The sequence below is a fragment of the Sus scrofa genome, chromosome 9, assembly GCF_054392235.1.
Source record: "Sus scrofa isolate SSC_HxYL_T2T_F1_AM1 chromosome 9, Sscrofa_HxYL_maternal_Yorkshire_Landrace_v2.0, whole genome shotgun sequence".
In the NCBI taxonomy this organism is placed as follows: Eukaryota; Metazoa; Chordata; class Mammalia; order Artiodactyla; family Suidae; genus Sus; species Sus scrofa.
This window is the reverse complement of record NC_139391.1, coordinates 77,964,360-77,981,009: the sequence shown is the minus strand read 5'-3', so window position 1 is coordinate 77,981,009 and position 16,650 is coordinate 77,964,360. Positions and strand designations below refer to the sequence as shown.

Here is a 16,650-nt window from a genome sequence, read left to right as displayed (position 1 = left end):
TACTTTAACCTTTTAGCGCCATTTAATGCTTTACTTTATCCTACCAGGAGCATTAGCTGCCAACGGGTGACTCTGCACAAGAACATGTTTCTGACTTACGTTCTGAATTCTATTATCATCATCGTCCACCTGGTTGTGATCGTGCCCAACGGAGAGCTGGTGAAAAGGGATCCGGTAAGTACGGCATGATTTGTTTTTAATTTTATTATTAAGGATATTATATCTATAAACAGTGAATGTGGTGTTATTGTTTCACTTAAGCATCTATGTACATATGAAATCATATTTACTTTTATAGTTGACTTTTACATTAAGCAAGGCATCTCATTTCTGTGTAATTAATGGAAGTAATCATTATGTGCTATAGTAAAGGGCTGGCAATAAGTAAATCATGAGTTTTGAATCAATAATTTACTTCCATCAATGGGAAATTCACTGAGCATGTATACTAGGTGTACTAAAGTGGGGCTTTACCATGGCCCCAGTGTCATTGATGGGGTACAGGTGTGTTTAGATGTTCATCCCCCTGGTGCTAGACTGGTTTGGGGCCAGTTACTTTCAGCCGTGAGAATATGCATTTATTCCAGTGATTCATATAAATTTTCTCATGTCTTATGTCTGCCTGACTTTGAAAGAGGTTCAAAATCCTTCATTCACTCACTGTCCTCTCCTAGTTTCTGCCGATGGCCTACATTAACTGAGCTCAACCAGAAACCAGAGGGCAAGGGAGCCTGTCAGGAGATGTGCATGTGTTGAACAGTTTTTCCAGGCCCAGGAGCTGGGGAGAGAGCTAATTAGGAAGCACAAACAGAAGTTACCTAGCACACATTGAATGGCCAGAGGATATTTTCATTTTTTGTTTCTCTGCTTAAAGATGTTATGCAAGCAAATGTAGATAGCCTCATCTCTCAAAACTGGCATTTGACAGCTCTGCCAACCCAATGACAAAAATGTGTGAAATCTGCCCAGAGCGTGCATCCTGTGTGACAGTGGTGTGGCATGGGAAAGCAGCTTAATTTGGCTTCTAATGGATCCACAGTGTTACTAATTTTTGCAGTGTGAATACATCCAGAAAGCCATTATGATCCGTCTTTTTGAATCATGGCATCTGTTATCTGAGACAGAGTTCTATCTGAGGTGGACAATGGGTTTACCTTGATGAGTTTTCTTTTTTCATGTCAACTAATTTTTTTTAATAAAAGTCTTATCATGTCATTTGACCCTCATAAGCCCCCAGCAAAGGGTGAATATTGTTTCCATTATTAATTGAGTAAACTGAGGCTCAGGAAAGACACACATCCTCTGCACTGTGGATGGATAGAGGTGAGATTCAATTCCAGACCCTCCTACAGAGAAGCCCATCCTGTCTTCTTGGACTACCTGGTGCTCTTGATTATCCTGAGTTAGTTCCTTAGGAAGGTTGTTCTTAAAGCCAGTGGCTCAGCATTTCAAAGTGATGGCTCTCCATAATTGCACACATACACTACATATCATTAGGGAAGCTGACCCACACTAAGTTCAAACAGAGGTGAAAGCCACTAAGAATATCTCAGCAAAGAAAGCTCAAATTGGGGTCTACCATTTCCCATCAAGTGTGGAAACCCTGAGAAAGTTCCTATCTATACAAAGTAGGCCAGGAAATGGCTCTTTGCTCATTAAGTAACCAGCCCACCAACCCGGAAGCAATGCTCAGTCAAATTATGAGGTTTTGTAAATTCTTGGATAGATTCTCTCCTATCTCTGTTGGGGGAAGGGGGTCCTCACACCTATATATCATGCTTCCAGCCCACTCTCTGGCTGCTAGACTAAAGGGGGCTCCTCATCCATTATGAGATCATATTAAACCAGTTAACTTCTTGAAATAGCATAAATTCAGGGCTTTTCCAAGTTCACTCAGAAAAACTGTAAAAGCCATTTAAATTTAAAATGTAAAAGCCTTTTAAATTATAAAAGCCATTTTACTTTATCCATCAAATGAGAGTAATAAAAACCTCCCTGCTTACTTCCAAGAAGTTATCCCAGAGTCCCAAAGAAGCCTAAATCTTTAAAAAATTTCCACGGGCATGATATTACAAGCAATTGCTCATAAGGTTACAGCTAACCCTTGCCCTTGGGCTAGCTCGCTCAGTCTCTGCTCATGGTTTTCCCAACCAATCCGTTACTCTGTTCATTGCTCTTAGTCTCATGAATTGTCGTTGGTGGATGTTTTTGCTTCCATAGACTATTTTAGGGACAGATACGTCTATATACACACTGCCAGTGACTGAGCACAGGCTGCCTCCTAGCCACCAACAAGCAACCCAGCTCCACCCTGAAGCCCCCCTACTGCCTAGAAACCTTTAAGAAAGCCTCTAAGCAAGTACCTGGGGACCTGGCTTAGCCACTATGCAGCTGATTCCCTGGGAGAATGTGAATGTGAGCATAGGGGAGCCAAAGAAATTAATAGGAAGCTTTCTTCTGCATATGAAGGAATGGGCATGGCTGCCTCACAATTAGACATTGTCAAAGTGATAGAAATTTGAAAAACCGGAAAGAAGCTTATCTTTATAGCATGACTAACACCTGGTTCTCCTAATCAGTATATTTTTAACCTAACAGGCTTGGAAATTTGCTATGAAAGAGCAAATTTCCTAGGGGAAAAAAACTGAAACTCTCGAAAGGTAAAATTTCATTCAGTCAATCAAATGTTTATTGAGCACCCCAAACTCAAAGTTTAGTCTTCAGGCTGAACTAAATTCATGCCATTTGGGAGAAATATCTATTTATGACATTATCTTCACAATTCCTAGGAATGTGCCAAGCCCCACATGGAAACAGCTTCCTTTATGTTTTGCAGCTATATACATGAGGCTCAGTCATTTATTTACCTATTCTTAAGTATGTGTGTGTGTGTGTTTGTTAGTAGAAAACAAAGGAACAAAAAATCTGGGTATTTTTTTCTGTGTGTCTGAATGAGAATTTTCAGACCTCCTTTCCTCTGAGGTTCAAATAGAATAAGCCACCAGTCACAGCCCACTCACACTGGTAAACGGGGAGTGTCATAGTGCATGAGCACACTGCAATTTCCAAATGTCTGTTTCTTCCCTAAAACAAAATTTGGAAACACATGCCTTTAACCAAATACATATAAATAGTAAAGACTAAAAATGAAGGACTAGGAAGGTCCTGTTGTGGCTCAGTGGTAAGGAACCTGTCCAGTCTCCATGAGGATGGGGTTTGATCCCTGGCCACACTTAGTAGGTTACTAGTAGGTTACGGATCCGGCTTTGCCTGTAAGCTGTGGTGTAGGTCCCAGACATGTCTCCGATCATGTATTGCTGCAGTGTAGGCTGGCAGCTATACCTCTGATTCGACCTCTAGCCAGGGAACTTCCAAATGCCACAGATGAGGCCCTAAAAAGCAAAAAAAAAAAAAAAAAGAGAGAGAGAATTGACCACGGAGACAAACATTAATTCATGTTTGTAAATGATGATGCATGCACTTGGCCCAAAAGAAAAAAACCTAGGTCATTCATTTTAAGTTCTCTCTCTATTCGATCACAGTCATTGTTTTCCAATGAGATTTTTGTATATCTCTTATCTAATCCTCCACATACAAACATAGGATGCTCTCTCTTGAGGCATGGCAAAATTAGTTTAAGAGAGCGCAGGAAAGGGTGCTCAAGTAGATATATGTTCTTCATCCTTGAGACTGCTTATTTGTTATTTCTGAGAGAGACATAGGTCTTAAACATTGTATCTGACCTTGAAAATGCATATTCTGCTATAAATGCTATATAGAAGTCCAGTTTCCTGAGGATCCTTTCCTACCCAAAAGTAAATTGCACTTGAAACTACAAATACAGGTATTAAGAATAAAGGAATTTTTCCTATTGTAATATATTTGAACATACAGAGAATAAATAAGAACTAGGAGAGGTTTAATTAGAAAATCCCCATCATTCTCAGCTGGAAAGTCCCCCACCTCTACAAAGACAGAGAAAATAACATCCAAACACTGAGAGTTATGTCATCAGCATATTACTAAGTCATCTGCAAAATCAGATATTTTACATAACTCTAAATTATTCAAAATACTGCACTTTTCTTGAAAAGCTGACATTCCAGAAAGCATGAGATGAAGGTCCTCCCTAGCCAAGAAGAATGGAGATCATAAAGGAAAAACCCAAGAAAGAAGAGACAGACCCCAAAAAAGTTAGAAGAAATTTTTGAAAGGGGGAAATTAATAGACACTGTCAATCTACAAATATTGATTGATTGAAGTTGCAACTAACTTGAAAAACATAACCAAAGGCATAAACTAAAGCACATCTGTCAGTACTTCATCTATTCATCTATCTGTGATTCAAGCATCTGTCTCTCTAAATAAATAAATATATATATATATATATATAATTTTTTTTTTAAGCAAACTAAAGGCAGAGTTGTGGATTGTTAATTCATTTTGACCCAATTCTCAGGTCACTGAATCAGCGGTTAGGAGGCAAAAATATTTTCCTTCCCAGCGCCCTAGGGGATATATTAAAAAGAAAGTTATTTCTTATAAAAGAAAGCTGCATCATCTCAAATGCTTTCACACTACTTCTGTAAAGGTTTATTTTGTTGGGGCCAAAGAAAACTGTTCTCATTCCTCAGCAGGGAATCCCTATGGGTTTATAGTCCCTTTCCCATCAAAATAGTCAATCTCTTCCCTTAGAAGTTTTTTTTTTGGGGGGTGGGGGGAGTAGGCAGATCCTCTCCTGCAAAACCAAGGTGAGAAACTCATTCCTTCACATTCTTGTTTTAAAAAGTTAAACTCAGGAGTTCCCGTCGTGGCGCAGTGGTTAACGAATCCGACTAGGAACCATGAGGTTGCGGGTTCGGTCCCTGCCCTTGCTCAGTGGGTTAACGATCCGGCGTTGCTGTGAGCTGTGGTGTAGGTTGCAGATGCGGCATTGCTGTGGCTCTGGCGTAGGCCAGTGGCTGCAGCTCCGATTCGACCCCTAGCCTGGGAACCTCCATGTGCCGCGGGAGCGGCCCAAAGAAATAGCAAAAAGACAAAAAAAAAAAGTTAAACTCAGAATAACTCATGGCATAAATAAGGAATAAATAGATGCTTAGTTTATTGAGTGATGTGAAAATTGCCCATTGTCATTTGTGTCATTTGAACATTTCATTTCCATAATACCTAAAATTTCATTTTCTGGTTCTATCTGCTTATTCAGTGATCTACATACAGAGAGTCAAGAGACAGAATTAAAAGCATTGTTCTTGCTACATCTAAAGGAAGCTGGCAGTGTACTTACTTGTCTTTTTCTAGATAGAAATGTCTCTCTGAACTTTTTATCTGGGTCTGAAAGGGACAATAGAGAGAGATTGGCTTTTACTGGGATCCTGAGCATTTTGCACCTTTTCCAAAAGCCAAAACGATGGGGTCATATTTTCTATAGCCTCTTTTATAAGTAAAGTCACATAATCCCAAGTCCTGAAAAACAGACTGAATTTCTTCTAAGTCTCAGTTGTTCAGGACAACTGAGCTAACAGGGTATGCAGAACTTCATCCTAGTCAGGGGAAGATCAGCTTGGAATGGATGCTCAGGAGTGTGACGCCATAGAAGCTAACGAAACCCAGGGTGGGAACAGGACTCCTTCTGCCCTGCCCAGAGGAGGCTGGTGGGAGAGAGGGATATAAATGTGAGGTAGGTGACAGGGATATCAGAGTTTCTGAGGTGAGAGATCAATGGCAGATAAAATTATATTGGAATTATCCATTTTTGTATCTTATGAAAGACCTAGATTAAGAGGGAAAAATTATGATGGATTTGATGGACAGTACAGGGAGAATAATGCCAAGATCTGATCACAGAAGGAGGTACCTTATCCTGGTCACTTACCTGTCAAAACCAATAAATGGTCTTTTAACCAAGATCATATGGTGCAGAGAAAAAACAAAAATAGCAGATTTCTTTATTCCTTTTACAATTTATTATTTATAATCAACCACTTTCCCATATAGATTTGAAGAATTTATTCCTAAAATGGCTGTAAATATCAACCCAATTTCCAGTTTCTCTCATCGACCAATATGGGTGCTACTTCTGCAGGAGAAATTAGTGACCTAAAATGGTATCTTGTGGCATGGTTTGTGTAGTGAATCTCCATCTCAACTCTGCAGCTGGTTTGCCGTGCTTGGAGAAGGCTGCTATGAATTTAATGTAGAACTTCTTAGAAATTTATTTTCATTCTCAAAAACTTCCAATTGAGATGCTAGAAGTTTTGTACATTCCCTTGGGGTATGTTGATTAGTTGCTGGAAAGCTATGGAGCAATACTCAGTTTGGTATTTGCTGTGCTTAGGTGCCTTGCTCCAAATACTATAGCACTGTTCTTGCTGAACCGTAGGATCTCAGAACATAACTCTTCTACTTACAGATTATTCTAATCTTGGGCAAGTTACTTAACCTCATTGTGCCTAATTTTCCTGAGAGAGGTAATAGAGTTTTTTGAGACAATTAAGTGAACCCTAGTACACCTAAAACCCATAAAATTGGGTCTGGCACATAAAAACTCTCAAATGTTAGCTATTACTATTTATATTATAGTTGTTACCATTGTCTTGGCCTTAAGCACATGTATTTTTCCATCTGTGGTGCCCAGGTTCATTTCTGTGTTAGATAGCATAGAAAATATGGAAACTCAGAGCATGTGTGAAATTACTGCTTAAATCCAAAAGAACTAAGTGTAAAAGCAGACTGTACATACTCAGAGATTTTAAAATCACAAATAACCAAAAGGGGTCTGGCTTGAGAATATAAAAATCAGTTATGGCTTAAAAATCCCCAATGATATAATATCCTCATCATACCACATAGAGAAAGACTTTTGAGTGTAGCAAACTTAATTTTTATTCCCCCGCTACATTTCTGGCAGTTTTTTTTTTTCCCATAATGTTTTCTGTTTTCTCTGGCCTTGTTTTCTGAACACTTCCAGAGTGTTTCCTTTGCCAATTTCTTGGACATCTTCTGATGTGTTTATGGCAAATGGGACTTTTTTCCCTCCAGGACTTTTTCCCCTCTAAATATGCCAATTACAACTATAGTTGCACAGATCCAAGCTCATTTGCTCTGATGCTTTATCAGAAATCAGCTCAGGGTTGCATGATAAACTCACATTTAATTGAAAAAGTTGTGTCTTTAAATTCCTCTAGAGAAAGACTGCAGTACTTTCCTACAAAGTTAATGCTGACTTTCTGATTGGGGGATTTTTCTCCTTCACTCAGCCAGCTTTAAAGACTGTACCAGTTGACAGTTTTCAAGTTGATATGAGAGCCTTTTGCCCTTTAGTTTATCAGCCATACTGGCATCTTCACAAAAAGTTCTGTAATTTTTCCTCATGAGGTTTTAGTGTATGTGGGCATCAGAGTCGGGATGTTTCCCATTGCATTGTGAGTCTGCAGGAACAAGAAGCTTGTGCTCTTTGATGACTGAGATTATCTGTACTGGAAGACCAGCAAGTTACCAAAACAGGAGTCAGGTACTTAGGAAACTCCTCTGTACCCTAAATGCATTCAAATTGGCCCATAGACCAACAGCAACAACACTCAGGCACTTACTAGAAATATAGAATCTTAGACCCTACACTAGACCTGAATCAGAATCTCTACTCCTGGGGCTCAAGAATCTGTGTTCTAAGAAGCTCTCCCGGTGATTCTGATGCATGCTGAAATTGGAGAAGCTCTACTATAAACTATTCCATTTGAAATGGATATATTGAGAGAGATTCACTATAACATCATTGCTTTCAAGACCTCATGCTCCCATAAATAAGCCACACCCACACCCTTTAGAGTTCAATGTCAAGGAGTAGATGAAAGGGCATCTCAAGTTTGTAGGCTGTACGAAGGAATAGAGAAGAAAATGTAAGCCACATGTTCTTTCCAGTTCTTTGTGTATCAAAATACCCCTCTCCCTTCAAGAGAGGAGAGCTACCATTTTGAAAAAATCAAAGAGTTTTAAGTAATAACATATGTGTTTTTAACCAAAGTCTAGCAGATTGTCCTTTAAGAAATAGTTGGGGAGTTCCTGTTGTGGTGCAGTGGAAATGAATCCAACTAGGAACCATGAGGTTGTGGGTTCGATCCCTGGACTCAGTGGGTTAAGGATCTGGCATTGCCATGAGCTGTGGTGTAGGTCACAGATGCAGCTCAGATCCTGCATTGCTGTGGCTCTGGTTCCAGTTGGACCCCTACCCTGGGAACCTTCATATGCCATGGGTGCGGCCATTAAAAAAAAAAAAAAAAAAAGAAAGAAAGAAATAGTTGGTTCTTATTTTTAATTCTCCCTTGCCAAATTTTTTAAAGCCAAACAGAAAACATCTCACACTTTTTTCCTTAGGATACTACTGTATTTGGCCAGCTAGAACATGACTTCTGTGACTAATGAGGATTGACTACATAGAAAATGTGCAGCCAAATCTTCTGTGGAGGACACAGAGCCCCCTCTTTGCTTGGGCCATCACCTTTGCCCTCTTCCTCCACAGGTGGCAGCCACCAAAGCATCTACTCTGGAACCCTTGATTAGAAGAAATAGTGTTTTCACATATATAGTCTTTAAAATGAATCCAGGGTATCAAGTGAATTTATTTTACTCCCTTGTTTGTGTGTCCCATGCCCATAGCAAATATTTGCTTAATAAATGCAAACTAATCATAATATCAAATCAGATAACCCCAATTAGAAAGGTAAGCAGATGGAAAAGGATGCCTTTATAAGATAAATGTAAATTGCTTGTAGATTACCTGATGTTTTGAAGTCCCTGCATTATTGTTCCACTTTGGTCAGAATCAATGATTGATTCTGTCTCTGAAAATGCACTATCAGCTTTCCCATAGACTCACCTGGCTTCATTTTATGTTCAGTGGGTCCTAAAAGGACTCAGCACATCAGGTTCCCAGTAAATGAATTACTATTGCTATGCATTGAATAGAAATGAGTGGTCCTGAAAAGGTTACTGTGGTACTGAAAGAAACATTATGGCTACCTCACTTGATAAAAAAGGAAGTCCTGAAATCCAGACAGATCCAAAATGCAGTAGGAGCAACATAATTTAAAGCCAAGCATTTGGTAAAATATTAATGCAAATAATCATCCCTAATACATAAGGCCTTGAATACTCAGTTGTTGTTGTTGTTAGAGTCAAGCACATTTAAATACCTAGGGTAATGTTCCTCAGCCAGGGCCGTTTTGCTCCCCAGGGGGACATTTCGAAATGTCTGGAAACCTTTGTTTATCTAGCAGATAGAGGCTAGAAAGACTGCTGAACACCAGTCAGTGCACCGGACAGCCCCCACAACAAAATTATTATCCAGTGCAAAACATCAATAGTGCCCAGATAACAAGCCCCACTCTCAGGTGACTAGGAAATGATTTAGGGTGTTCTGTGATGCAATTTAAGCAATGATTATTTTATACAGACAGCAATAGGCAGTTAATCTGATTGCCCCAGAAATGTGGAACCCACATCAGTATTAAGTACTAAGCAGGGATGCCATCCTTATCTCTGAGCCCCAAACACTTCTATCGCAATATAGAAACTAAGGCTCCTTCACAAATGCAAAATCACTCCCTTCATTTCAGCTCAACATAGCTCCTGGCTCATATATGAGAAATTTATCACCTGGTTTTCTTTTACTGCTGAGGAGACATCACTAATGGATCAGTGAACTCTAGGAAAACATTAACAATGTCTGTGTTATTTTTCTCGTTGGTCATAGAATAAAGGCCATAGAAGTCATGTGACAAGTTCTTGGATTCTGTCAAAAATGGGTCTCAGACACATGGCAGGAAAATAAACCTGTCTAGTCTATATAAGTCACCAGAATGTAACGAGAAAAGAACATTTGGGGGACTAGGCATCCATTACTCTGGTTGGCTGTTGGTTTATATGTAATATAATCTATGCACTATAACTCTGATTGATGCCATGTGTTGACAGATGCTTGAGGAAACTGCCTTTCAGGCTGAATGCAGATACTCTGGCTCATTTTCACACACACTCTGTTGCCAAACCCTTGCCAGTGTCTTCCACTGAGTATCTCCATTTCTTTCCAACAGCCGATCTGCAAGGTTCTGCACTTCTTCCACCAGTACATGATGTCATGCAATTATTTCTGGATGCTCTGCGAGGGGGTCTATCTTCACACTCTGATCGTGGTGTCCGTGTTCGCTGAGGGACAGCGCCTGTGGTGGTATCATGTCCTGGGCTGGGGTAGGTATTTTCCACAGTTGAGTTTTGAGCCATCTTTACCTCTGTCTGTATATTTACAATCTTCTTCTAGTCTTGGTCTCAGAGAAGAGTCGGGGCCCAGGTCCTTTGAGGAGAGAGGGGCACGGCTGCTGACAGGGGTTTAGTCTCTGTGAGAACTTGGTAGAAGTGTTTGACAAGTTCATACAGACTGTGCTGAGCATGAGGGTGAGTGTAGAGGAGGGGAATGTCTTCAGGAAACAAACCCAGCTAACAGATGCGAGAGAAAACATGCCCTGATTGAGAGACCATCTGATTAGACCCTCTTCAGTTTGGTTTATCACCTGTTTCTAGAGAAAAAAGAACCTCACATTTTGAATTATGTACCTAGCCTATCCTGGCCCCACTTCCCTTCCACAAGAATGTTCCTTCCTCATAGTCCATCAGCAGGATTCCTCAGTGAAAGTTCAGGAAGTGGAGTCCAGCTAGCAATTGATATAACCACATGGGCATCCAAATGGAACCTACCTGGCATTATAGTGCATGGCAATGGCTTTGAAAAGCTTATAGTAGGATTGTTTGAAATGTGGCTACTTCTGTACCAATTGAGTAAGTTAAGGTTCTTGAGGACTGTCTAGAATGCTCCCCTTCCCCTAGGGCTGCTAAAAGAACAGCTCCCAGTGGTGGAAGGGGAGCAGATAGATTATAGGGCAATGAGATGGGGGGAAGCTCTGGGTTAAAAACACATTCTGTGAAACTTCCATCTGGAAGGAAGACCCTGAGGGCTATTCCGCACTGTCTGCAGAGCTAAGGGCTGCCCTGACTAGGCACAGACAAGGTGACTCTTGGAGTGGAGGCTGTGGATTGCCTTCAACTAAGCCTGCCCTTTAATGAAGTATTTTGGGGAGCCCCTAAAAACATTGATAAGAGAGGCAGGCTTTCTTGAGAAGGGAGCGTAATCCATAAGCTGTCTAAATACATTACCCTTTGTAGTTAAACTTCTGCCTAACAGATACTGTTACCAACTGTATAGAAATGTTTCAGGGAAGTCTTATAAGCAGCGCAAAGTCTAATCCACCGGAGGGCCCGATGAAATCTTTGTTTTCTTAACACCCCTCCCTAGTGGGAGGAGATAGATTTTAACCAAATAACGTTACCCAAACCCTGTGGGATAGTCCTTTAATGGTAGGTCAAAGGGCAGATATTTGGGTTGCCTCAAAGTTGAACTGATGATGCTGTGGCTCTTTGGTTGCAAGTAACAGAGAATAAGATACTCTAATTTAATCAGAAAAAGAAATTATCAGACTCTAAGCGTATCTCATGGAAGTCAAGAGCCAGAATGCAGCTGGGCTATTATCCTGAGGCCAGATAAGCAGGAGCTCTCTCCCTCTGTCTTCTCTCCTTTTCTCTTAGGATCTGTTTTAATCCTTCACTTTCTCTGCAGACCACAGATCACAGGGTCTCTTCTTCCCCAGTACTAATGGAAAATACAGTCTACCCAAGGCTTCCTGATTTCACATTTTTATGTTCCAGGGACACAGAGAAACTAAACTTTTGTCATTAACTCCCAGTTCTGAATAGAAGTGCATGAGGATCTGATGGGTCCATGTCAAGTCAGGAGGCCAGCCATGGTTCAATGAACTATAGCCAAGGACACTGAGGGAGATGTTGTCACACAGCGCAAACATGTCTGGGGATGGCAACACATCCAGAAAAAGATAGAAGGGAGGTCTTTGTGACCTGGACAGGCCTCTAGACTACACCCCCAAACTGCCTCATCTTGTGTGCTGCCCCCCACCCCCAAGAGCTCAGCATCCTGGGGTTTTCTTTACCACCCATTTTAACCATCCAGTAAGGCTAGAAATCAAGCTTGTAATTGTCCTGGCTATCTCACGTCAGGTGCCAGAGAAGAAGAAATTTCTGCTGGATAACATCTTGATTGTCCTTTGGAAATTGTGTTCACACCAAAACAGTATGATAGGTCCTAAATTTTAGATCCAATGCCAGGAAATAAGGTGTAATTTGTGTTTTGAAAAGAGTTTGAAAGTGGGACAGCAGGAAGTTTGACCCAAGAAAACTGTGTCCTAAGACCTGACTTTGTTTGCTGGTAATGATTTCATCCATTCATTTCAGCTGTGATGAATAGTACCCACTCCATCCTAAAGAATTATAAGAGACATTATAACCATCACCCTTTGAGTGCAGCGTTTCTGGTAGTGAACTTGTCCCCAACAGGAAATGTTTCTTTCAGTTGTCTCTTTCCTTACAAGTCTGTACCAGACCACTTACTGGTCAATTTTGCTCAAATAGAAGCAACTTCAAATACTGAAGTTTAGTTCTCAGGAAAAAAAAAATCATTTATTTTACAACCCTCTTCAGATTGATTCCTATCCTTGCTGGGTTTTCCCCTTGTTACAAATCAAAGAAGGAAATTCCCCCCATGGACTTTTATAATGAACAAATAGAATTTATCTAGTGCCCCTGAAGAAGGTTCCTAGCAGAGAGGATTATTCTTACATCTCACCCTCTTTAGTGGGAGGGAAAGGTTGTTACGGCTCTTGAAGCCTGGAGGGAGAAGAGGCAAAGGAAAGAAAAACTGCATAAAAAGAGGCATAGTGACCAGATGAAGGTGAAACAGCCCTGGGAATTAGTGGATACCAGTCTTTATTGCCCTACATTAAGTAAGACACACGTTTTCTTTTCTACCATATGATGAGGTGGAAGTAAGACAGCCATAGTGCTTCTCTTGCTGGCTAATTCTAAAATGTGTATTTCAGGATACATCAGAGAGTGAATTTCTGATTCTAAACCTGAGTGGGAAAATGGTATGTTAGAATGGCTATGAATGAAACACAATTATGTTTTGTGTACACAGTCAAATTCAAAATTCTTTCAAGTCAAACATTTAATCAATGATATGCTTCATGGGTTAAGAAGCTGAGGTTGTTCTTAGGTGAAAGCTCTGGTTGTTCTCTTTTGGCATATAATTCACAGAAAATAAAGATGTGTAGCTCTAATTCACTTCTGAGACATTTCTAAATCTGATAATTTTTAAAACCCTTTCTACAAATATCTCAACCAAATCAAACAATATTCTCCTGTGCATGGGTACATCTAAGAAAAAGATAATCTTTTTTTTTTTTTCCCCACAAAAATTACAACTTTACTTTAGATTACTTTTATAGAATGAAGATTGATTTTTAAAAGAGTCAGCCTGACAGGATGCATTGCCAGCAGCTGTCTTCATTGCTCCTTTTATAAATTCAAAGTTGTTTTTGACTGGCCCTTAAAGTTTCTTCAGGGAAGTAGATAGTGAGCTGCTTTAATAAAGGTCCTGCAGCCATTACAGAAGCTAGGGTGTGTACTAGCTACTCTGAACTGTTCTTTGTGAAAGAAAAGAGGATCAATGCACATGATAAAAATAGGAAAACAAAAATCCTAGAATACCATGAGCATCGAGTCTTTGGAGTAGTCAGACCATGGCTTTTCATAGTCAGGCCACTTCCCTCCTGGACAACTGTAGCTCCCGTCTATTCCCACACAGGAAAAAGCTCTGTGGTCTTAGTTAAACCATCATTATCATCACAGATGTAACAATGGTATTCTAATGAAGCAAGAGTGATAGTGTTCCTGCCAGATTAGATGATTTGGGAAAAAGGTTTTTGATAATCCGCATACTCTTAACCAAACTCTCTGAAAGAACATGATGTTCTAAGAGCACCTTTGATCTGGTTTGACCAAAAATGATTTGCACAAAAACATCAGAGCAATATAGACAAGATGTTAAATGTGCCACTATTCTTGAAAGTAAACTACCATTTTCCATACGGCTGTATAACTAGCTTTTCTACCTTTTCACATTGTAGGGTTCCCGCTGATTCCAACTACTGCTCATGCCATTACTAGGGCAGTGTTGTTCAATGACAAGTAAGTATTGTGGGGTGTAGTTAACATGTTTGTAAATAAATTGCAATTGTATTAATATCTTCCCTCCTCTCATTTTCAGCTGCTGGCTGAGTGTGGACACCAACCTGCTTTACATCATCCACGGCCCTGTCATGGCAGCACTGGTGGTGAGAATTGCCTTTTCAATCAACAGTGTTGTCTCTGTGGAGTTTTCTGTGAGGATGGTTCTATGTAGCATACATATTGTAACTTCAAAATGAGGATAATTTAATGATCATCTGTAATAAGAGCAATTTGATCTGAGAGTCCTTTTAAAAAATAGTTTTTATTTAATGTAATTGTGTGGAGGGAGCATAAGCCCATTTCTGTACAAGCCATACAAACAATATAGGTTTCTGGGTTGCTTTAAAAAAAAAAATTCTATAACTAAATTCTCTGATTTAAAGGTAAAGACCAAAGACAAAGATGTTGCTGATAAGAAAGTGGAGACCACAGAGTCCTCCTGCACTAAATTCCCCTGGGCTCTGGCAAACTAAACCACCTTCCATTTCACCTTTGGTCCATGAGCCATCACCATAACAACTACTAATCATGCACTTAAAGTATTTCAGGCACTTCACATACACTGCCATGCTGTTCCTAACAGCAGCCCTTCTTGTTATATCAAGATGTTTTATTCATTAGGAACACTAGACCCACAGATTCAAGTTAAGTCACTCAAAATCACATGACTAGTAAGAAGTTGGGCCAGGAGAAAACAAGACCGTCTGAATTTATATCCAAGCTCTTTATTTATACCCATGGTTTACTATATGTTGGCCACATCAGAACCATCAAATTTAATATAGACATTATTTCCTCATTAATTTCAAACCCTGTGTTTGCTTCAGATAAAGGTAAGAAAAATAAAAACGGTCAAAGGCATAGACCATATTCTGCTCCTGCACTGAAGAAGTATGCATTAGTAACTGATCACCCACACTGTCTTCTAATTTTCCTGGCCTTTGAAAGCAAATTCAATTTCTTTCAGTGCTTTTCAGAGTAGTGACGTACTTACTAAGTGTTCAAGTATGATCACAAGGACCTACTAACGTGGGTCTTGAATATTTATACAACACCCCATAAGAATTCAGTTTTCATTAAAGGTCCCTATCCTTTCTTGAATTTTTGGGGGAGCAACATTTATTTCTATTCCAGGTGGGAAAGTCATTCTAATTTTTAAATAAATAATCAATTAAATTTTTAAAACAACCTTGGTTTCAAAATTAGTCTACATAGCCAAAAGTAGTTTGTAATCCACCAGAATGGCTGATATTAAAAAGAGTAATCATACCAAGTGCTGGCAATAGTAAAGAGCAACTGGAATTCTCACAGAATGCTAGAGGGAATGTAACATGAAGCCACCTCTTTGGAAAACAGTTTGACAGTTTCATAAAAAGTTATACATATGTTACTATAGGAACAGGCAGTTCTAATCCTAGGTACTTATTCAAATGAAATGGAAACAAATGCCCACACAAAGACTTGTATCCAAGCATTCATAGCAGGTTTTTTCCTAATAGTCAAATTTTGGAAACCATTCCAATTTCCACAAACCAGAGAATGAATAAAAAAATTATATGTGTTTTTCATTTTCTGTCTTTTTTAGGGCTGCACCTGCAGCATATAGAGGTTCCCAGGCTAGGGGTCTAATTGGAGCTGTAGCCGCCGGCCTATGCCAGAGCCACAGCAACGCAGGATCCGAGCCACGTCTGCAACCCGCACCACAGCTAACGGCAACACCAGCTCCTTAACCCACTGAGCTAGGCCAGGGATGGAACCCGCAACCTCATGGTTCCTAGTCAGATTCGCTAACCACTGAACCACGACGGGAACTCCAGTGTGTTTTATTCACACAATGCAATACTACTCAGCAGTAAAAATGAATGAAATGCCAATATACATAACATGAATGAATCTCAAAGATAGTATGTTAAGCCAAAGAAACCAGACACAACAAAATACACACTATGTATTATTCCATTTCTGTGGTAATAGAAATCAGCAGTTACTTGAGGTAGGGCGAGGGAGTTGTTGACAGTAGAGGAGCAAGAAGGGACTTTCTGGGGTGATGGAAATGCTCTTTTCTTATTTGGAGTGGTTGTTACACAGGTACATACATTTTGTCTAAACTTCCCAAATGTAAACTTAAAATCTCCATTGTATTGAATGTATATTATACCTCAAATTATTTCCTTTTAAAAGTTGTTATTAAAAATGACGTCTGGGTCAGCTGTGACCACTGCATACACTTTACAGATAAATGTTTCAGTCCTCATTTTACTTTCAATTAAGTTGTCCTGGGCTAAGGAGGAAATCTTTGTAATGAAAAGACAAAGTAAGATCTTTGTCATTTATGACTTGCCTTTGTAAAAATCATTTTAAAACCTAAAGAATAAATACCTTCCTTAGAGTCAAACCTAATGTATTTACATATATAGGAAAATATTTTCTCACCTAAGAAAAAAAGTAGGGAATGTTAATTCA

At 39.6% G+C, this 16,650-nt stretch overlaps 1 protein-coding gene across 3 annotated transcripts in view; it reads left to right on the top strand.

The window, feature by feature from the left end:
- CALCR (calcitonin receptor) overlaps positions 1-16,650 on the top strand; it is a 123,554-nt gene that overhangs the window by 92,977 nt on the left and 13,927 nt on the right. For all 3 annotated transcript variants that reach the window (XM_021102242.2, XM_021102244.2, NM_214354.2), the window contains 4 exon segments: positions 48-174; positions 10,089-10,242; positions 14,085-14,145; positions 14,225-14,291. In XM_021102242.2, the coding sequence (XP_020957901.1) occupies positions 48-174; positions 10,089-10,242; positions 14,085-14,145; positions 14,225-14,291 (409 nt within the window).